General features: G+C 35.3%; 4 protein-coding genes across 9 annotated transcripts; 2 read left to right on the top strand and 2 right to left on the bottom strand.

Moving 5' to 3' along the window:
* Positions 1-238: 238 nt before the first annotated feature.
* LOC107820520 (exocyst complex component EXO84A-like) lies at positions 239-5,080 on the top strand. The gene is made up of 7 exons (XM_016646811.2): positions 239-543; positions 1,213-1,310; positions 1,403-2,450; positions 2,816-3,244; positions 3,414-3,599; positions 3,951-4,087; positions 4,428-5,080. The coding sequence occupies exons 1-7, from the start codon at positions 373-375 to the stop codon at positions 4,723-4,725; spliced, it is 2,367 nt and encodes a 788-aa protein (XP_016502297.2). The 5' UTR covers positions 239-372; the 3' UTR covers positions 4,726-5,080.
* A 2,294-nt stretch (positions 5,081-7,374) lies between these two features.
* Positions 7,375-13,935, top strand: LOC107820519 (BRCA1-associated RING domain protein 1). Of its 6 annotated transcripts, none has more exons than XM_075237735.1 (9): positions 7,375-7,540; positions 8,150-8,484; positions 8,720-8,820; positions 9,325-9,511; positions 9,611-9,729; positions 10,884-10,974; positions 11,661-11,826; positions 12,165-12,283; positions 12,446-13,935. In XM_075237735.1, the coding sequence occupies exons 2-9, from the start codon at positions 8,212-8,214 to the stop codon at positions 12,788-12,790; spliced, it is 1,401 nt and encodes a 466-aa protein (XP_075093836.1). In that variant the 5' UTR covers positions 7,375-7,540; positions 8,150-8,211; the 3' UTR covers positions 12,791-13,935. The 6 variants fall into 6 exon arrangements, with proteins under 6 accessions (XP_075093836.1, XP_075093837.1, XP_016502296.1 ...); XM_075237736.1 differs by lacking the exon at positions 7,375-7,540 and adding an exon at positions 7,562-7,658; XM_016646810.2 differs by lacking the exon at positions 7,375-7,540 and adding an exon at positions 7,572-7,636.
* Positions 12,890-16,863, bottom strand: LOC107820518 (protein NRT1/ PTR FAMILY 5.2-like). The gene is made up of 4 exons (XM_016646809.2): positions 16,610-16,863; positions 15,569-15,786; positions 14,412-14,986; positions 12,890-13,955 (listed from the first exon to the last, which is right to left on the bottom strand). Exons 1-4 carry the CDS (start codon positions 16,740-16,742, stop codon positions 13,067-13,069), a joined length of 1,815 nt encoding a protein of 604 aa, XP_016502295.1. The 5' UTR covers positions 16,743-16,863; the 3' UTR covers positions 12,890-13,066.
* Positions 16,864-19,106: 2,243 nt separating this feature from the next.
* On the bottom strand, positions 19,107-22,208 carry LOC107820517 (heterogeneous nuclear ribonucleoprotein 1-like). Its single transcript, XM_016646808.2, has 2 exons — positions 21,687-22,208; positions 19,107-20,375 (listed from the first exon to the last, which is right to left on the bottom strand). Exons 1-2 carry the CDS (start codon positions 21,906-21,908, stop codon positions 19,431-19,433), a joined length of 1,167 nt encoding a protein of 388 aa, XP_016502294.2. The 5' UTR covers positions 21,909-22,208; the 3' UTR covers positions 19,107-19,430.
* Between the last annotated feature and the right edge of the window lie 801 nt (positions 22,209-23,009).

Raw genomic sequence — 23,009 nt, 5'->3', positions numbered from 1 at the left:
AGATGATAGATGACATGGAAAAAATAACTACGTACGTAATAGCTTAAGTTTTTTTTAAAAAAGAAAATTTGATTGTATTTCAAAGAAAAAAAACATATCATGATAATTAATTAAATATACTACGTCCAAAAAAGATGCGGGCATTGGCAGGTCACAGCACAAGGAAACGAGAAAGTAAAAAGTATAGAGACATTAATTATTTCCTTGTCCCGCCAACCAGTCTCTTCATTCGGCAGCTTCTAACGTCAAGATCAAAGCTTGTCCATTTACAGAAATTTACAATGGCCGAAACACAACAGATTACAAGCATTTTCCTCACTCAACAGTCAACACCTCAAATTCATTCTTGTTGACACCATCAACAATCCACACATGGACACGGTTACTGCTTCTTCAACATCAAGAAGGTTTAGGTTTAGGGATCACAGTCAAGATATCCCCGCCGATCAACATTATTCAACCGATGCTCATTCCAGCGATGACTCTTCGTCTGTTTCCAGCGAACTTAATTCTGATCATGAGCTCCACTCCATGACTGCTAAGGTCTGTCTTATGCTTATTTACTCAGGAAATAGTGTTTAGAAAATATTTATACTATGGTGTAATTTAAAATGTTGTAGCAACTAGGATGTTAATATTTATACTATAAGTATAATTTAAAATGTTGTAGCACACTAGTTAGGATGTTACATCTCTAATTTTTCAGGTTAATGGTTCAACATATTATGGGTAATTAAATTAGTTTTTTTTTAAGTGACGTGACAGTGTAAAGTCAAACGCATATACTTAAGGATTAACATTATATACATAATGGAGTATATTATTTCGTAACCGGTTATAACAGATAACTATTTCTCTATATTTCAGTTTAGAAGAGTTACATGTTATGCGGGTCACTTTAACTTGATGACCTAAAAATTTATATATTGGCAGTGCACAAAAGTTAAACTCTTTAACGATCGTGGAAATCCATTTAACGATGAAAGGTGACAATGAGACTTGAAAGCTACACTTCCAGGTAGTGGTATTCGGTTGAGATGTGTGAATCATTTCATCTAAAAGCTTAAATTGTTTGAGATACTTTTATTTACTTAGTAATCTTTAACACAACCATCTTATGGAAATGTACAATCTTCCTTCCCCCAATTATGTGTAATCACTTGGTACTCCTTGTTGCTGATAAATTCTGTCTAATGATGTTTGATTTTGCAGGGCATTACTCATCTTTGTTCAGAACTCCTTGAGTTGAAAAGAGAGTCTGAGGAAGATTTTCAGAAAATTGTCTTTACCAATTATTCAGCATTTATAGGGTTAGTTATTAGCTCTATGAACCGATGAAAAAAGTTATTTTTGATGAATTTCAGTGACTTCTGCTGCTAGCTGACAGTATCTTTCTTAGCAGGATATTTGAAGGGACTAAAAATCTAGAGAGTGACTTATTGCAACTGAAGTACCAGGTTTCAAAGCAGAAAAGGCTCATAAAAGACCTTGCAAATCGCGATTTTCTAAAGTTTCTTGCAGAGGAGACGATAGAATCAAAGCTCGAAGAAAGCTTACCAGATGACACATCTTTGTCCAGCATTATTGCTGCTCACACCAAAGAGGTCTCTGAAATATTGGATGATCTTCTTTCAGAACAGCGATTGGACGAAGCTATTTCTTTCTTGGAGAAGGAAGCTGAGTTCTTCAAAGATTTCAAGTTGGCAGAGACTTCATCGGATGAACTCCTGGGCTATAACTCTAGAATATCAGAGAAGAGGTCTATGATTGCAGATCAGTTGACACTGGTTGCTAAAAATCCTAGAGTTTCTGCACTTGAACTGCAGAAAGCATTGGTTGGGCTCCAAAGAATTGGTGACAGTAATCTTGCAACTCAACTATTGCTTAAATATTATCATTCACGTATTGCATCTAGCACACATGATTTGTTTTTCTCAAAGGTATATCCACATGGACTATATCTTGGAGATGTCTCGAAGTTTTTATTTTCCATGATCTCCCAAGCAGCTAAAAGTTTCACTCTCTTGCATGGTGAGAATTCTTCTTACGAATCAGAATTACATCGGTGGGTGATGGAACAAACTGCGACTTTTGCTGTGTATTTCAATAATTATGTTATATCCATGGTAGAGCCAAGTAGTGGCCTATCGACAGCAGTGGAAGCTGTGCAATCTACAATGTCTTATTGCTCTTTGTTAGAGGCACAGGGAATTGAATTACGATCATCTTTGATAGAGCATATCCGTCCCAGTATACAAGAAGTTTTACAGATCCATATAGAACACTTTAAGAAAGTGATTGGTATCATTACCTCATCTGATACTTGGGTTCTTGGAAGGTATCGAGTATCAGGAATTCTATCACCTGATAGTTATTCCGCTAACAGTGGCCAGCTATCGGAGTATTGTCTGCTTGCAAACAGTGGTCGGAAGTTCATAACACTAAGTCAGGTTTTTCCTATTTCTACCTATGATGCATATATTAGCATATAAGGTATTGGAATAGTTCAGGTGAGTTGAGAAAGAGCTAGGGTGCTAGCAGTATAAAAATCTGGTTAATACTCGCTTATATTGCTCCTCTACGTTAATCATTTTTAAGACTAAATTGAAGCCATATCTATAGCTACAATTCATTTTACTTGTTTGCACTACTAGATTGTGTCCCGTCATCACTTGCTTGGGAGGAAAACAACAGCTTTAATTGTTTATCTTAGAGTTGCCTGATTATAAGTTTATTTCCTACTCAAACTGCAGACAGTTTTTAAGTAATTAAGATGTAAAGCAAGAAGCTAATGGTCCTTTGTAATATTTTGTAGGCTATAATTGAAGAGGTTTCTCCTCTAATCGAACTGCATATTGAAGGCTCACTTCTGAGAGGGCTTTTGGATCTTTTTACAGAGTACACTACTATTCTCGAAAGTGCACTAACCAATCAGACAGAAAGTGAGGGAGTTGATTCAAGAATCAATATTGCAGATTCAGTAGAACAACAAATTTCCCTTATTGCTAACTTATCAATAATAGCACAAATATTCTCCAGCATGATTAGGAGGGCTTTCAATGACACCTACCACTTGCAGTTTGAGATTGATGATTATGAGCTCTTCATTCATGAAAACTGTGAGCGACTAAGATCTCAATTCTGCAAGCAATTAATTCTTAAATCCTTGCCACTTGAAAGTGATTATAGATGTAATCCTTCTCCAGCATGTTGTACTGATCTAGAGTCCTCTTCTTCTTACCGGGTATGCCATTTAGAACAGAAGTATTAACACAGTTATGATAAATGTCTTATTTAAATCTTTTCACTCACAAGAAGGTGGAGCCGCTTGTTGGATAATATAATGATAAAAGCATATTATTTGTCCACTTTTATGGATTAAAACTTCTTTGTTTGGGACATCAAACTACCAGGAATTGTATTTCGCGCTAAGGAATCTAAAAGAGCACGCTGAGGACACTCTTATCAAAATGAATTGGTTAAAGGATCTATTCAGTGAGCTGATGGAGATGATGTTTGAGATGATTTTGGATAAAGAAGATATTTCCAATATCACTAAAGAGCATTTGCCAAATAAAAGTTGTGACAAGTTTGTACAGGTATCTGCATTTTCTGTCTCTAGAATAAGCTTTGATTCCACAACCCTTGCCCTGACTTTTCTAATTCACAGTCAAATTTCTTGTGGTAGTCAGTCTGCAACCAAGAAAGATTTCCAATGAATGAATTTCAATTTAGATACAAAATTGATGTTATACCGACAGAATAATTGTAAATAGGAAAACATACATAGATGAATAGGTGAATGCAGTGGCCATATTCTGTTGAAAATAAGAGAAGAATTTAGTTTCTGTTTGTGTAGAGACCATGTGATAGATGAATTTATCTGCTTTCATTCTTCATCTTCTTCTTTCACAGCTTTTGAGTGAATACTCATTTTGTATCTTAAACAGCTTAGTCTTGACATCCACTTTCTCCTTGAAATTGCTAAATGGGGAGGATACTTGTCTGATACCGTCATGAATGCCTATTCGGATTATGAATCTCGTACAAAATCTGCATTCCTCTCTGCTGGGATGGATCCTGAAAGGTAACTTTTATTTCATGATGGTGATCAAAAACTTTTCATCTCCTATGGACGGACTATTTTGTTGAGTTTAGCTTCTAGACATGAGCAACGCACAAATTTTTTCACGTTGACAGGTCAACTAAAAGACGAGTACAAGTAATTGTCCATAATAAGTGAAATTAGTATCCTGGAAAATAAGGTGACCTTAACCTGGTGTAATAGGTTAAATTACACTAGCAGTGTAAAAATTCATTATTTAGATTGTGTTGGCTGGTTGGTCCAGTTTGGGAAAAGAGCAAGAAAAGTTAGACTTCCTTTCAAAGTTTTCAGTTTTTCAGCATATTGCCTTGTTATCTTCCAGGCACATGAGCTATATTGGATGGGCGACAAGGGCTGCTATTGAAACACTAGAGAAGCTGCATGAACTTGATAAAAGGGAAATGCTTAGCAATGAGATTATTGATGCTACTGAAGATGAAACAAATGAATCTAGTTTACACAACTCTACTGAATCATTTGGGAGCAACGATGCTACTAACTCGGTAGAGGTATTAAGACCCCTGGATGCACCAGAGGTTACATCTTGTACCAAGATTCTGGAAACATGTGTTGTGCCTAAGGAAGGTGATGAAGAAAAAAATGGCCTTCATCATATATAGTAATATTGCAAATTTTGTTGCTGAGACAGAAAGGGACTTCTGTTGAAGTTGAAGGAAATGAAAGCAATCCATTATTATTATCTCTAGAAGAGGCAATTGCAAATGTCATTAACTGATATGGAAAAGGTTCCATGTCATGCACAAGAAGAGCAACCTACAGTATAATCTGGTGATAGTGTTCCACTTGCAAAGAGATTTATAGATACACTCGCATATCCGCGCACAAGACAAACAACCCACATTTTCTCCCGTAGGTGTGCTTGTTGTTATTTTCTTTTAATTATGGGCGTATATGATGTAAACAAATTGATTCTACTTATAATTACATTGAATAGTTATACTGCGAGACATTTGCTATAATGCTATGGTCGTACTTGACAACCAACACATGCAAGATTTGTTTATTCGGTAAGACTTGTGAACAATTTAACAACACATGTAGAATGAAGATAGTGCCAATTTATGTCCGTTTCGCAAAACTTGCCAATATTTGAACAACACAAGAAAGATTTGCCTATTCGACAAGACTTGTGAACAATTTAACAAGATAGGTAGAATGAAAATAGTACCAGTTGTGCGCCCGTCTAGCAAAACTTGAGAATAAGTGAACAACCACTTGCAAGATTTGCTCATTAGATGACTTGTGAATAATTTGATGAGATAGGTAGAATGAAGATAATACTAAGTTATGTCCGTCCAACAATTTTTTTGAACAATTAAATGACACAGGCAAGAATTGCCCATCCGATAAGACTTCTGAACAATTTAAAAAGATATATTGAATGAAGATAATACCAAAGTTATATTCGTCCGATATAATTTGTGAACAAGGCAAGATTCCCATATCCATCAAAAATATGCGAACAATTTTACAATAAATGCGGAATGAAGATACCACCATATTCAAGGGTGTACAAATGAAACCGACAAACTGCACTAACCCCATAATCCGAGTCAAACCGAGAAAAAAACCCCGACTATGGTTTGGTGTTGGAAAAAAACCCGACCATATTTGGTTTAGTTTGGTTTTAACTAAAAAAAGTCAAACCGAAATCAAACCAATCCGACATTATATGTATAAAAGTTTTAAATATATTTAATACATACAAATATTTATGGTAGTGTAGTTTATAAATATTTCTTAAGCTTTTTCATAGTTTTGTCTTTTAACGTATTATTTCAAGCTTGAGCTTATAATTTTTAGATGCTCCAATAAGTTTTATAGTCCATAAATGTTAGTAACTCAAATAAATCCTAAACCAAAATAAAATCAATACTAATGCTAATAAAAGATATTCAATTCAATTGTACTAATAAATAAAAATAGTGTTGGATATCTATTTTTCATGGTTTAGATAAAATGTATATCTTATTTTTCTTTTAGTGGTTAGTCATGTAAATAATAGTACTTATTAGTCATAATTTTAAATTATGTTTGTTTTCATTATGGCTTATTAATAATATTTATTTTATGCGATTTTATTATCTTTATTGTCGAATATTTTAGTACAATGCCATGATTTATCTCATATTTATGTTATTTTATTGAAAACACCTTATATAGTTATGTCTTACTAGGATTAAAGAAATATTTAGAGCACAAATTTTACGTTTTGTGCTATGAAGACTTTATGTGAAAAAACCCCGAAAAAATCCGAAAACCCCGAGAAAACCGAGATTAAAAAAATGACTTTTATTGGTTTGGTTTGGTATTTAGATTTAATAACCCGATACAATTGGTTTGGTTTAGTAATTAGAAAATCTGAATCAACCCGATCCATGTACACCTCTAACCATAGTTACGTCCCAGTCTGACATAATTTTGAACAACTGAACAAGCATAATTTTTCCATGGTGTGTAGCGTAAAGGCTGTTTTTGCAAATCTTTCTTAAACGTGGATAAAATATAAATAGTGGATTCAAATGGTAAAAATGACACCAAATAGCCGTTTTGAGTACCCCTATTTTAAACATACCCAATTTTTAAAAACTATTTAATATTTAGCCTTTTTGGCAAACTTCAAGTACTCTTATTAAAACCTTCAGGTCAGCTTCAGACCATTGTGTCTGAAGTTATGCTTTGACGGAAGCTTGGTCTGATTGAACTGCATTCAACTCAGACCTAAGATATGAAGTTAGGATTAGGCAGAGCCTAACTTCAGTTTGAAGTTGATTTTGAGACTGGCTAAATTTTAAATAATTTATAAATATCAGCTATTTCTTTAAATAAGGGTCCTAAAAACGCCTATTTGTGCGCCCCCCGCCCCCAAATCGTTAAAATAGCACGAGTTAGCCAGTTTTCGGACTGGTCGTTCAAAAATAGCCGGCGTTTGCCAAGTTATTAAAAAATAGCCACTATTTTGCTGCAACAGAGACCGGTTCAGCATAATATACTGAAGTTCGGTGCACCTGTGTATGAACTTCCAGTATATTATACTGGATCGGTATACTTTGCTGGCTCCAGTATATTATACTGGAATATTTTTCGGATTTTGAACAGTGTTTTCGTTCAAGTTTATCTTTACATGAAAAATGACTAAATTTCGATAATTTTTGAAACTGTGGCTATTTTTGAATGACCACTTGTAAATCTGGCTATTTTTGAATTTCTACCCAAATCAGCGTAGATGGATGAAGGAAGCCCATAATTGCAAAGAAGCGGGAGACAATTCCTGGAAAACAATCAAGCGCCAACTTCCAACGCGGTACGAAGAATCTGCAAGTAAAACGATATCCACCGTCAAATTATCATATGCCACTAGAAATCATCAGATCCTGACCGTCCAACAACATTGACCCTCACGAGTATGTAAAGGTACACTGCAAAATTCCCCTTTTGATTTCTCGTTTGTCCTTTCAGCTGACAAATTGCTTCTGTTCTGTAATTATGTTATATTATGGCAATTAACATGTAAATTTTTTGTATGCTCAAGGTTGTAATATCGTGGGGGCATTTGTAGCTTGATTTCTTTTATTTTCTTGATTTTTGCTGTTGTTGCTTAGAAAATTTCTAGTGTCTATTGCAGACTAGCAGTAGATGCTTGCTAACTAATGGTTTGTGATTCTTGGGTTGTGATAATTTTTAGTCCTTCTGTCCCATTTTATGTGGTATAGCTTGACTTGACACATAGTTTAACAAAGAAAGACTTCTGAAACTTGTGTTCTAAAACAAGCCATATTTTTATGACAATACAGCATCTCATTAAAGTTAAAATGGTAAGTTTTAAGTTAAACTGTATATAAGAATTTGTTAATCTTATTGGAACGAACTAAAAAGGAAAGTGTGCGGGTAAAATGGGATAGAAGGAGTAAATGGTTTGTTAGATTAAACAAAGGATGGAACAAAGTGTTTATTCAAGTGTTCTCTCCTATATATTTTCTTCTTTTTGACTATTTTAAGCACATGTGATCCTTGCATTTCCAGATTATAGAGAACATTACAGCAAAGAGATCAGTAGAGGACAATTCAAATGTGGTGGACGTCGAATGCGCTGCATAGTCGGGCGTGAAGATATTTTTCATGAAAGGGATGTGAAGAGGCAAACGAGACTAAGTTCTGGTTCGTCACAAATGAGCTTAGAAAGTCATGGTCATATTCAACTAAGATGTCCTAGTTCTGAAATTGTTGCTAATTCCAACTGCAATATGGAGTATAAAAATAGTGAATCTCCTTCTGTTGCTCAGCCAAAATCAGTTTCAGATCAACATGCTCTGAAAGGAAGTGTTTGTTGTTTCTGTCATTCGCCTAAGACCACAAAGGTGAGTTTATCTGCGCTGTATATGATAGGAGAAACTTCGAACTATCAGCTGCGATTATTTTGTTGTTTTTAGAAATTTTTAATACTCTCTTCCACTGCTATCATTTGGAAAATTATCCACTTATTTTGTGCTCCTCATCCTTTGCTCATGTACACACATGTTTATCTGGACATATTCTGCTACATTTAACCAATTCTTATTATTAATCTGTCCGGTCTTTGTTAAATATTTGCAGGGAACTGGACAGTTCTTGTACTATGCTAATGGAAAGGAAGTGGTGGAAAATGTCTCTTCTCCTTCCAAAGTCATATGTGTGCACAGTAAATGCATTGAATGGTATGTGGATTTAATCATTTAGCTGTATATTCCAATATAATATTGTTTTATGATTGCGCAACTGATAAGGGAGAGCTTTAGGTATGTAGTTAAGTGGCAGCTGCTTCATCTTTATGCTTGAGTTGTTTAGCTGTAGTAGATGGTTATGAACAATTGGAGCTGAAGAAAAAAAGGGAACTTTAGCAACCTTTGACTTTAGCAATTGAATATTATAATCTGTTTTGCTTATGAAAGCTCTGCTCTTAGTGACTGTAGTCAAATTAGAATAATCTAGATAGGGCTTGAAATTATAGGGAGCCAACCATGCAATGTCTGTAGGCTGTTTCCACTACAATACTTGTACATCCACTACTAAAGCATAATCTCGATTCTTATATTACATCATATTCTTATTGACCCTTTAGCATTCTGCAGTATTTCGTAAAACTGCACAATTGTTTAATAGTCGATACCACTTAGGTTTTGATTGGGTACCTTTTCGGTACTTAATTTCATTGGTTACAGGACACCTCAAGTATTTTATGATGGAGATACTATAAAGAACTTGAAAAGTGAATTGGCAAGAGCTGCAAAACTCAAATGTAGTAGTTGTGGCATGAAAGGTGCAGCACTTGGCTGCTACATAAAATCTTGCCGGAGGAGTTATCACGTGCCCTGTGCATTTGAAATCCAGGATTGTCGATGGGATATGGTAAGTAAATACAGCTAGTTAATAAATTGATCAAATTGAGCACTGTAAAGTTTTTGTCTTCATGTTTTCCATAAAAGTCCACATCTATTTTAATTACAGGACAACTATCTCATGCTGTGCCCAATTCATAAATCTACTAAATTTCCAACTGAGAAGTCAAATTCCAGGAAGCACGTTAGGAGGGAAGTGCATCGAGCAACTTCAGATATTCCTCCTCTGTAAGAAGAGTGTATATAGTGGCACTTCTGTGCTGTTTTTTTACCTCCTATATTATAGGCGGTTGATGAGAATGAGAAAAACATCATTATAGGAACCTTAAATCTGTGTGTTATCAATTGAATCCAGTCACTCCTCTCAAGCTCCTTGGTTTAAGGCTGATAAGTTTGAAATTGGTGATACCTTCCTAAGACCGTCAATATTTTATGTTGATTCTCTAGATATGAGTGGCAAGAGTGGGTTGCTCTAATGGTGAGCACCCTCCACTTCCAACCAAGAGGTTGTGAGTTCGAGTCACCCCAAGAGCAAGGTGGGGAGTTCTTGGAGGGAGGGAGCCGAGGGTCTATCGGAAACAGCCTCTCTACCCCAGGGTAGGGGTAAGGTCTGCGTACACACTACCCTCCCCAGACCCCACTAGTGGGATTATACTGGGTTGTTGTTGTTGTTGTTGTTATTCTCTAGATATGGGTCATGCAAACTACTATTTTTCCTACATAAATGGTTGTCTCGATATAGAGAAGTAGATGATGATTGAATGACAAAGGTGTTGGTGTCACTTGTCATAAACATGTTGCGGATCTACACTTGTTGATAGTTGGAAAGTTGACGCGGTAAAGAACTGCTTGAATTGCTGGTATAATTAGGTTTCAGAATGCTTTTGCTAAGCAAGTGTATCTCATTTGATTGCCATGTGAGCTGAGGCCTGTTAGCATTATTATATCTAATAGGAGTATCTTTACATACAAATGTACATAGGAGCTTTGCTTATTATTTTAAGTTATTGGTCCAGTTATATTAGTCATTGGAATTTACTTGGTAGTCTAATAGGGTTGATCCATTAATGTAAAATGGGGATACTTCTACTGAAGTAATATCCTTGTCAAGAAGTTGGCTAGATTATCTGTTGGAATTAATTGGATGGGGATTCTATGTTACAGGAAGGTAGCCACATTTCTTAATTGAAAAACGTCGTATTGATTCATGAAATACATAACAAACGTGCTGTTTGTATTGTCTTACATTTTGATTTTAATTCTTTTACATAAATCAAAGAGCAATTTAGATATGTATATTCATTAGAATGTGCAGGATAGTTGTCCTCATCTGTAAGCAATTCCATAACTATTTTTTTCCTTTTTGACCATTGTGCATATAGAACCACTGAGCAATTGAGTTTTTGGGCAAGATCATCAGGTGGACCCAAAGAATGGGTTCTTTGTGGGTCTGCTCTATCCTCAGAAGAGAAGGTTGGTTTATCCTTTCTGCATTGCCAATATGCTTTGCTAGTTCTATAATATGTCCCATGTATCTGTTTTAAGACTGTTTGATCAGTCTCACAATAATGAATGTTGTTACGAGTGACATGGTCCTTTTTATGGGCAAGTTTTGCCTCTGGCATATTTCGAGGTAGAAGCTGTTTGTTTATTTCAGCTTTCTCTGGTACACTAGAGGAGTCAACTTATTATGGTCATGCATAGATGGTTTAGCTTGGTGTCTGTCAACATTAAGTTGAATTGTCTCAGTCCTGGTTGATGCATGTCCTGGAAAAAGCAGTGTATGAAATATCCGCTTTGGTGTCTTTACTTTTATTTATTTAATTGTACAGTATTTGTACTTTGTCCCACGTCTGAGGTCAACCATTAGGTCCAACTGCAGCCTTCGAAACTTGGGATAATGGCCCTTCTCCACTTAAATACCAGGCTTAGTTCTCACGGTTCAGGGCACGAACTATGACTTAAGTCACAATTCCCTCAACCTTTGCCACTTGAACTGAGCCCTGGAGGCATTTGCACATTGTCCCACTTAAATGTCCTTTTATTTTGAGAGAAACCTTTGAAGTAGAAAAATGGTAACTTCTTTCTGTTTGAGATTTGTTAGTTGAAATATTCTAACATTATTAATCCATCTTAGTGTATTTTTGATATTCTTGCAGTATATGTTGGTGACATTTGCTAATATGTGCGGTGCGACTGTGTGCAAGTTTTGGAAACCAAATGTCACACATGTTGTTGCAGCAACAGATGAAAAGGGTGCATGCACCAGAACATTTAAAGTTCTCATGGCAATTTTGAGTGGAAAATGGATCCTAACGATGGACTGTAAGCGCTTTTCCTTTTATCTAAAAGTATTTTTGAAATAGAACGTTCATTTAGTTCTCCATGGAATGAGGGGGCATGTTGAATTGCCATAGAAGCAACAAATGCAATAAGTGGAATGTGTGGTGACATAAGAAAAGTTTCTTTGGTGTTGAGGGGAGTGAAATATGAGAGAAACACCTGGGTACATGTGTGACTTCTCCAAAGCCACTTGAGGGCATGGGCTTCTTTTGGAAATAGTTTGCTTGGCCTTGGTCAATAGTTATTTAGTTGCCTAATGGAAAAGTATGATTATTTTATTTAAAATCCATTCTCCTATCAATGAACTTGTTTGTTTGTAGGGGTAAAAGCTTGTATTGCAGCAAATGGTCCAGTAAAGGAAGAACCTTATGAAATAAGTCTAGACAATCACGGCTGTTCTGGGGGCCCCAAAGCTGGAAGGCTCTGGGCCTCAACTAATGTAAGTGTCCGGTAATTGCAAGATATTGAGAAACTAGTTTATTATATTCCTTGTGAATACGATTCACGGCTAATGATCTTTTCTTTTTCTGGTTCCAAACTGATGTAGCACATGTTAAAAGCTTTTATGTATACAGTAAACCCTTCTTCCTTTATACTGCAGGCGCCAAAGCTTTTTGATGGTTTCAGGTTTTATTTGAGTGGGGATTTTGTGCCAACTTACAAAGTTGACCTGTTAGATCTAGTTGAGAAGGCTGGAGGTGCTAGCATTCAGAGCAAGGAACAGTTGGTGGAACAGACTCATGCTGCACAGGAAACTCACCCACCTTATCTAGTTGTATACAACTGTGATCCCCCACGGGGTTGCACGTTTGAAGAAGAAAGCAATATTTTGCAGCAAAGATTAGCTGAAGCTGAGGATCTCGCCAAGCAAATTGGTTGTCAGGTCATTCAGCATACTTGGATTCTGGAGTGTGTTGCTGCATGTAAACTGGTACCTTTTTGCTGATGAGGGATTGTCGCGAGTAAAAAAGGTCCCACTGGATGACTTTATATCTGTGATAGATAAGGGCAAAGCATCTCTGATGTTTGTATGACGTTGTATAGTATGCGAAAACAGAAATAAACTTTGATCTTATATACTGAACATACTGAAAAGGAATCCATTATGAAATAGAGCTATAACAGCCTTGGCTCTACCTATAGTTTTGGAAATGTGTAAGTTGCACAAGTTTGTATTACACATTTCAGTAAAGTGTTTAGCTGAAGGAGGTTTGCAAACTGGCTATTTAACCGGTGCCTTCTCTTCTTCAATTATGGGCTTGCTAAGGGAGGGTTGCATGGCCTCCTGCAACTCTTTGTTGGTTTTGTTGGTCTCGGTGTTATAAACGAAGAATTTTGCTACAACCAGGAAGAAAAGAAAGTTTAGAAAGCTCAAGACAGCATAAAATGCATAATAATAGTCCAAATGAGAGATATTGAGGTTGTCCAATATCCACCCATGGTGTCCATTTTTCTTGGTGACATCTGCCACAGTTGACAGCAGAAAGCTGCTGAGGAAGTAGCCAACACCCAAGCTTGTTGTAGCATATGCAGTCCCAAGGCTTTTCATGCTCTCTGGTGCTTGGTCATAGAAAAACTCAAGTTTTGCAACTTCCACAAAGTTATCAGCCACTCCCATCAAGGCAAACTGGGGAAGCAGAAAGAAAATAGATAGAGGAACAATCTGTTTTTTCCCAGTAATTCCATGTTCTCTAGCTACACTGAGCCTCTTCCTTTCAACGAACGAGGCAGTGAGCATGATTATGATATGCAAGACAAGGCCAATCCCGAGTCTCTGCAACAATGTGATCCCCCTCGGGTTCTTTGTGTATTTTCGAAGAATGGGTACAATGACGCGGTCATAGACAACAAGGGTGATCAACATGGAGATTGTTACGAAGGCAGTAAGAGATGCTGGAGGAATTTCAAAATTCGGACCGATTCCTCTCTTCAAGGTTGTCCCTTGCTTAATGAAGAGGGTATGTGTCTGTGCTAGCATTGTGCTTGGTATGAACATTGCTATAAGTATTGGAAGCATTTTTATCATTTGCTTAGCTTCTTCAACTTGGGTTACTGGACAAAGTTTCCAGGGTGAACTAGGCCCTGTTTTCACTGCTGCCTTGTCAAGAGGTCTGCATTCAACATGATCTCAATCACATATAATCCAAGTAAAATTAAAAACCAGCATTATGGTCCTAATAAAATGATTAAATCAACTAATCTAAAGTGTAGCTTCTGTACACCGACATTGTAAAAGAATTTTCATACTATCGGGTCACCCTAAAAGTAACTGCCCGTAACCTCAAAAATAAAGCTCGTTATATGCTATAACAAATTAAAATACACTAAAGGCAGGCCACTGCATTAAGCTCCCGCTATGTGCGGGGTCCAAGGAAGGGCTGAACCATAATTAGGTCTATTGTGCGCAACCTTATCTTGCATTTCTGCAAGAGGTTGTTTTCGCGGCTCGAACCCTTGACCTTCTGGCCACAGGCGACAACTTTGACCAAGTGTAAATGAATTAAATATCATAAGATTTTCTTTAAGTTGTCCAAGTGTAAATGAATTAAATATCATAAGATTTTCACCTTAAAGAAGTAGTATGATCAATTCTGAAGAGGCCTGCAGAAGTAGCATACTCTTCCAATCTCAGCTCATGAAGCTCCTTTGGGTCATTAGGGACAACAACCTTCCACTTCCTAGCTGCAGCAACAACAACTTGAGCAATCCTAGTGAATGGACTTCCTGAAGGTTTTTTATGCCTATAGTAACGAGTCCCTAACAAGAAAACCATTACTGAAACAGCAAGTCCAGCAGTTGGAAGGCCATAACCAACACCCCATCCCACATTGTCTTGCAAGTAAACAAGGAAACTGTTGGAGAAGAGAGTTCCAAGAAAGATGCTAAACATCCACCAGTTGAAAAAGGAGAGCTTTTGAAACCTCTCTTTAGGTTCAAAATCATCAAACTGGTCTGCACCCATTGTTGAGATATTAGGCTTTGTTCCACCAGTTCCAATAGCAACTATGTATAAAGCACAATAGAAGATGCCAATTTGGAAAGCAGAAGCCCTTTTAGTGCAGTCTATCTCTTTGATTCCTTTGCCACAACTTGGGGGTCTCAAGGCTTTCAATGAAACAGCCATTGTCAATAAGCACATTCCCTGTTGTTATGTGAGCCAAAGAACAAGACACGGTTAAGCAGGCAAAAGAGTGTATGATGTGAATGAAAAACTAGTAAATGTCATCGAATTTGCCAATTATGACAAAAAAGTAAAACTATTTCTTGTCATATTAAGTAATTGAACTTTACCCGCTAAAATATATAGTAAAGTCACTAAACTTTACTTTCTACAATAGTATATATAATCACAAAATTGTCGCAGAAAATAAAGTTCAACTACTTTAGTGTGATAAAAAACAAATTTGTAACTTTACTGTTATAGTGAGTAAGTTTAATTACTGAGTATAATGTATCAAAAAATAATTTTATGATTTTACTAATTAATTCAATGACTATACGTGAAACTAACCCATGTAATACCAAAGGATTTAACGTTAATGTAAAGAATTATTTATAGTATTATTGTTTTTTAAAATACGTTATATATCGCAAGTAATCTACCTTATGTTTTAAATAGTTATCTCTATCACTTTTTATGAATGGGGTTACCGGTTACATATAGAGTAAAAATCTTTTACACAGAAGTTAAACTCAATTGAAACTAAGAGGAGTAAATAATTACCAGAATGTAAATAGCAGAAGAGATGAGAAAAGTGGAGTAACGACCAAGATGAGCATCAGCAATGTAAGCACCAAGAATGGGAGTCAACCAAACAGTACCAACCCAATTGGTCACATTATTTGAGGATTTCACAGTTCCTTCATGCAGCTCGTCTGTTAGATATATCACCAGATTTGTTGCTATCCCGTAGAATGCCATCCTCTCAAATACTTCATAACCTATGGACATATTTATAAGCTAGCGTACGTTTTCATCAAATCATAAATGCACAAGGTTTTCCAATATTCTACTATATACTACCTACGTTCAACATTGGTCGTAGAATTATTGTTCTATATTGACCGAGCACATGAACTCTCTTCTCATAAGCTAGTTTTTGTGTGGTTGAGTTATACCAGTAGATGGAATTTCATTTTCTTAACATGGCTTAATACGTACTAGCCTGATCATATATACATATATATAACACTGGTATATTATATCGGTTTTAAGGATCACGAGTTTTCTAATAATGGTGAGATATTTTAAAATTTAAAGGAGATAAAAAGTGGGGAAAATCACCAACTCTTTTGATTGTTGAGACTTGAGACTTAAAGATTATTTACACGTTAATCAAGAGATGCTCAATACCCCACTTAAAAGGTTGTCTAGGTTGTGTTAAAATTAGTGCATATATATTTAACAACCATAATGTCTCAGAATCAAAAATAAAAATCTTAACCAAGCATAAATTAAAGTAGCAAGTGGATAGATAGATTTCTAAGAATTTATCTATACACTGAAATCTAAGTGTAAAGAACTTATATATATATATATATATATATATATAGCCTATAGGTGCATAATTCAACATATTGTAGATATATTCTACTACTAATAAGTAGCTAGTAAGGTCTGCCAAAACAGCACGTTTTTGTTTTTAGTCTTCACCGCTTATTTATCATTTCTTTTAACTTAATTCATAACTTCTGCTATATATATGCAAAGAAGATGTTATATGTATAATTGTATATTATTTAATTTGGAGAAAACTAAACATACCAACAATGAAATAACAAGCTCTCCATCTGCCAGTTTTGGATCTGAGAACAGGTCTACCTTTGAGGTCCACAGTCCCATCTTGTGTATAATCCTCACTTCCATTAGTAGCTCCTTTCTCTAATTCTTCAGTCATGATACACAAATTAAGAAGAAATCAGATTTTGGTTAGGGGTTGGGTTTTGGAGACTCTTTCTTATGAGAGCGCTGCATATATTTCGAAGTCTACAATTTGTGCCAGCTTTTATATATTGAAGGTTTCTATGCGTATCCTCATATATATATAATTCCAAATGTTGCTTTTACTTTGCATTTAAAATATAGTAATAGCCTATAACTAAAGCAAAAGAGTTTTATATTCCAAGTTATGTGCTAATTTTATTTTAATTTGGAAAAGTGTGTCTTGTCCACATATATATTGTTGGAAGGTGCAGCATCAATGTTATCGACCAATATGTAATATTCTGAAGCCAGAAATAGGCATGTTCTAGAGAAGAGGAGAGAAGTTAATGTTGTACTCCTTTTTTTTTTTTTTTCTTTTTTATATTATATGTTTTTTAAATATTCTTGCACACCTTAGTAGCTTTTAATCGTTAGAGTATTTGTTTAAGCTATATATCCTTCTATCTCTTCTTTAATCGTCTTACTTAATTATTACTCCACCAATTGCAACAGAAAGCGTGTTAATTAGGCAAACAATAATCAATAAGCCTTCTTGTTTCTCTAAAACAACAAATATTTTAAAACCAATTCGATTTGTCAATACAATTAATATTTTTTCGGACCAAATGTAGTGTAAAATATCATTATTTAGTTGATTAATATGTTTTTAATATTATGTAATATAACGAGTCTTGTCATGTATGTCAGCCTCATCGTCTTTACGTATAATGTGATCATGTTGCATGGAAAATATCGAAAGCTACAAAATGCATACGATATTAGTAAGACAAAGTTAAAATTTGCCAGGAAACAACACTCATTAATTTTATAAATATATTGGTTTAAAGTATTATAAACGTTGATATCAATGAAACAAAATGATACGAAAATCTTACTTAAAATAGAGTGCTAGTGACATATTTAAGAATTAGTCACACAACCCAATAAACTTGGAATTAGGACCATTTCCTTAAACAATAAAAAACTGATGTCATTGTGAAGTACAGGGCTTTGCCGGCTTGGATGTCAGTTTCACTAAATTTGACCACAAAATTAAGGAATTGCAGGTTTTAGAAAAAATTAACTCTGAAAAGTGCTGGAAACTGCAATTTCTTGATATTGTCATGGACGAAAAACACGTGCCCCATCTCGTGTTTTCTTTCTTAGTTTGAGTAATGACTTTTTCAAAATTTTTAGTTAAATCTCTAATTGTGCAAAAAGAAATACTACGTATTACATTTGTTACTAATTGTAATTTTTATTCACAACTGCTTAAATTCAAGCTGATCTTCCCTCCTATAACAGTGTAAACAATCTAGTAAGTAATTTGTTTCCTCATCCCTATAACATAACAGTCTGCAGGCAGGCAAGAATGTACAGACCACAAGAATAACCAAAAGGTGCTATTTGGCAATTTCCTTTTAAGGCTAAGATTTCTTCATATGGTTATGGTTTTTTCAAGAAACGACTTTGCTTTCTTAATGTCAAGAATTTCAGTTACATATACTCACAACGAAAAAATTATTTAAACTATTCGCGCAATTTAACCGGTTAGAACAAGTTATAACTCTACTTTTCAGGTTATCATATCAGGCTTGCTACGGAGAGTTACATGTTATTGTAGGTTAACTTAACATGATACCGTAAAAAACTTATGCATTGTTATTGCATAGAAGTTAAACTGAAGTAAAAGGAGAGTATCTTTGGAAGTTTTGTTCTACAATTATTGTCTATGATAACAGCAGGAATAGCTAGTCTTGCCATATATGCTAGCTAGACCTTGACGGAAGTGAAATAAATTAGTGATCACTGAAGTTACTAGATCACCTAGCTAATTGATTTACTTCTCATATGTGATTTGAAACTTATGGTTTATCAAATCAATGTTGAAAATCACCCTCTTCTTTTTTAAGTCCTCTCGTTACTCCAATCCAATTCATAAATCTTGAAAACATGCTTGTATAGTAAACAAGGACAAGAGAACAAAAACTCTCAAGGGTATGCCTCTTGATCAAAGGGTAATAACACTAAGATTTGCTACTACTGTCTTACTTATTTGTATAACTGACCAATATATATGTTGCCAAATCATGCACCATAATATGAAGGAATCTTCACTACATGTCAAGTCTCTATAGCTTAATCCCCACAGAACCCAAACAACACAAGTCTCAGAACTATTTGCTATCAACTGAATTCTATCTTATTGTCATATAAGCAAATTTTATATGCCAACATTTAGAAACTGAAATCATTTTCAAGTAGTCAACTGTAGGAATAGGTTTCACACAAATTGCTACTCTTATGTATGAGAACAAAGAAAGAAGAAACATAACCATTCAAGTAAGAGAAAACCTTCAACGGTATAAGCAACCTCAGTTAGATAACATCTTTAAGCAAAGACAATACACACTGTATCACCAGTGCAGTTTAAAGTAACACTACTCATCTGCATTGTAAGAATGTAAATGTAACTGTTAAATAACCAATACATAGACTGCAGTAATTCAACCAGTCATCGGATCTCTTGCGACCGAACTGGTGGAGTTATAACTGGGTTACTTTTTCTTTTGAGTGATTCTTAATTAGAAGCTGATATTTAATGATATGGTCAGTGCTGTCAGTTTTCCCTTAGTCTACCACAATATTAACTCAGAATTTCTTATTTATCAGAAACCCAAGCTGCATTTGGAAACCCCGGAGAACCATTACTGCTGTCACAGATTGTTGCTGTGTTGTGCCCATTTGCCTCGTGTTTCCCTGCCTCGGTAGACCCCTCACAGATACTGCTGTTTGGAGCATTATCTGTATGCGTATCACTAGTCTCATTACCATCAGAATCAGTGAAAGAGCCTTTATTTCTAGCGTAGGTGCTGTAACCATTCCCCTGATTCCCATTTTGAGAAGCATGACCCTGAGAATTACTAGTTGATGGCAAAAAAGTAGCGCAGTAGGCTGAAGCACCCCACGAACTAGAAGCCCCATAACTTGCATCTAAATTATAGAAAGGACCATACCCATGATTCTGGCTGCTCCACTGGTTTATTGTGACACCGGGCAAGCTGCTAGCATAACCAATGCTGGCCAAAGATGGATTCACATATACTCCAGCTGCCCCACCGTAGCAAGTATAAATCTCACAACCATAGCCATAGTTATAGGGATTGTAACCAACAAAAGTAGGCTGCGCAGACCTAATGGGACCAGAAGAACCATAACCCAAGTAACCTCCACCACCACCATTGCCAGCAGGATTTGCTTCTTTAGGCAGGGCGCGTTTTACCTCCACTAGTTTATTTTTCAGTTCGTGAAAGTTTTTATGAAGAACTTTATCAACAGCATCTTCTGTGTCAAAGGTGATGAAACCAAATCCTCGAGGGCGACCAGTGCTTGGGTCATACATTATTACTTTATCTTTCACATTACCGTAATTTTGGAAGTACTGCCGAAACTCTTCTTCAGTAAGGGAAGAAGGTAGCCCACCCACAAATATTTTTCTAGTTCTGACATTCCCTTCAGGTTCTGTTTCTATATCTTCGCCAGCATAAGGAAGTTGCGATCTCAAGCTCTGCTGCTGTTCTCTTGGTAAAGCCCTCTTAGTGTCCACCTGAACAGCAAAACTGGAGTTTAAAGTGAAAACAGCTAAACAAGTAAACAGACATTTGGTCAGCAAGAAACTCAGATGTCATTTAGTTGAAGCCAAGCTACAACGTTGCAGCTACCAGCGGAATTGTTTGTCATGTTTAACACTGCTGAGAACCTTCAGAACAAGGAAAAGACTCATATGATTCAATCGCGCCCACTAGAATATCATGTCTTGGAATGACTTCAGCTCAGATAAACATATTCAACACTATAAAACAAGAAAATCTAACATATTACTCCTTTACATCTCTCCTCTGGTAATTTTTTTTCCAAATAAGTAACTCAACATGGACTATTTTACTAAAAAATGAAAAGCATATGAAGCAGAATCCTTAATTATCTAAGGAAGTTTGTCCTCACCACCCTGCAAAGCTGATCTACTACAATTTCCACACAATCCAGACAAAACAAGCTGAATATTTCTTCCCTGCCCTCCCACTCTCCTTCATAAATGTGACCTTCTGCACTAACGCACTGCACCACTTTTAATCAAATAATCTAAAAGTAAAAATTACAAGTAAAAAGAGTGATAGATGAGCTAAGCAAAGGAAAAGGAAGTAAAAAACGAACAAGAGTGCCTAAATCCCCCTTTACATTTTCAGAATGCCACACTCCTCTAGTTCCACAAACAGAAACAGGACTGTGATTCATCATACCCATTTAAGAAATTGGACAAAAAGGCAGGATTCAGAAATTTTAGACAGTGTATTCTAATATACACGTTTTTTAGAAATTCTTTTTCATGTATATAAACGGGGTAATTTCACGGATGGAAATTAAACTTTTATTTTATTACATCAAAGTCACCGAACTATTTCTAACAAAAATTTAGTCAACTTTGGCTAAGTAACACAGAAAATCATTAAGCTATATTTTTATAACAAAAATATCACTCAAATTTGCCCAAATATCACATAAAGGCGAAACTAACCCATATAAACGGTTCAAGGAGAAACTAGAAGGCCTACACATAACACATGCTGATGCAACTAATGACACAATCCCAAAACTGCATTAACAGAACAACAAAAAACTTCGAAAGCATACAAACATCAGTGAAAAGAATAGAGAAGAAAACTCAATCATGATCAATCTTGAAACGTACGAAAACACAATGGGGTTACGCCTACAAGATTGATCAAAATAAACGAACACCACAAAAAATTAACAGCAAGCGGTTTGGAGATTTATAATTAGCAGGTTCTGAGAGTGAGCTAGAGTACTGGCTATCATATGTACACATTCAAGATCATAAATTTGTAATATTTCATACCGAACGGCCATCAATGTTGTGTCTGTCCTGAAGAATGATATCAATAACAGAAGGATCAGAGAAGAGAACAAAAGCAAAGCGTCTGGACAAGCCAGTGTATCTATCACGCATGATCGTGGCATGTTTAATTTCTCCATAATTGCTAAAATAGTCTCTTAGCTTCTCCTCCGTTGTTTCCCATCTTAATCCTCCTACAAATAGCTTCCCTTCATCTGATTCCATAATTCTGATAAAGAAGAATTCTTTCCTCTGCTATAATAATAATAATAATAATAATAATGCAGTTTACGTAAATATAGTAACTAAAAGTAGAAAGAGAGGGACAGAGCAATTATATGGAAGCATGCCTAGGGTTTGGGGACAGTGACCCAATCTCAATCGGAAAAGGGGATCAAAGCAAATCTTGAACACAATTTCCTGATTTAGGGCAGATTTCCAATCAACCTCCAAAATCCTATTCCAACTGAAACTGAAACTCGAAATAACCTTTGACCTTTATTTATTTGATCCTTAAAATAAATCACTTACAAGTCATGAATTGTGAAAATATATATACATCCGCTATTAAATAGTTAAACTATATATTCGTTAGCTAAATATACACTAATTATATCTAAAATATATATGCCGGCTATTATTTTTTAAAACGACTATACTATATAGTTTTCTTTAAATAAATAACCCCAAATCAATTTCTCTCCTCTTTTTAGTTTACTTTTTAATTTTTCATAAATGTACTTATTATTTTATAGTTCGGCACACGTGTAAATGCCAATTAAAATGTAAAAATCTCACTTATAGTTTTGAATATTTTGTTGAAATACTCTTTTCCGTCTCAAATATTAAAATATTTGATACTTTTGAAAAACAAAAAATTATTTATTAGACCTTTTTTTCTAGTTCTACCCCTATTAGTCTAATTAGTGGAGTGTTATATTAAATAAGATTTTTAAAGATAAAAGATAATTTAGATATATGTGGTTGTGATTAAGCCTATTAAATATTTTTCTCAAGAAGTGTATAAAAACATTAAAGAATAGATAATATGGACATGACTGAGTTATCACCAATTACTTTGTTCTCAATGTCTCGTATTAGACGAGTAAGTTAAATAGTAACATTATCATAAGCAAATAGTAATAAAAAAGAATACAACAAAAAAGAGTTATGCAAGAGAGATAATAAGGGATGTGTGGTGTGATTGTATTAGCAAATACTTTCCTTTTCTTTCTTCCCCAAATATTATATGTGAAAGTCTAACGCTCTAACAAACTTTGAGCTAAAATTTGAAACGTCTTTAATAATATTTAATATTTTTCACAT

The sequence above is a fragment of the Nicotiana tabacum genome, chromosome 19 (genome assembly GCF_000715075.1).
Source record: "Nicotiana tabacum cultivar K326 chromosome 19, ASM71507v2, whole genome shotgun sequence".
NCBI lineage: Eukaryota > Viridiplantae > Streptophyta > Magnoliopsida > Solanales > Solanaceae > Nicotiana > Nicotiana tabacum.
Note: the sequence above shows the minus strand (reverse complement) of the source record. Positions and strands in the feature narration are given on the sequence as shown.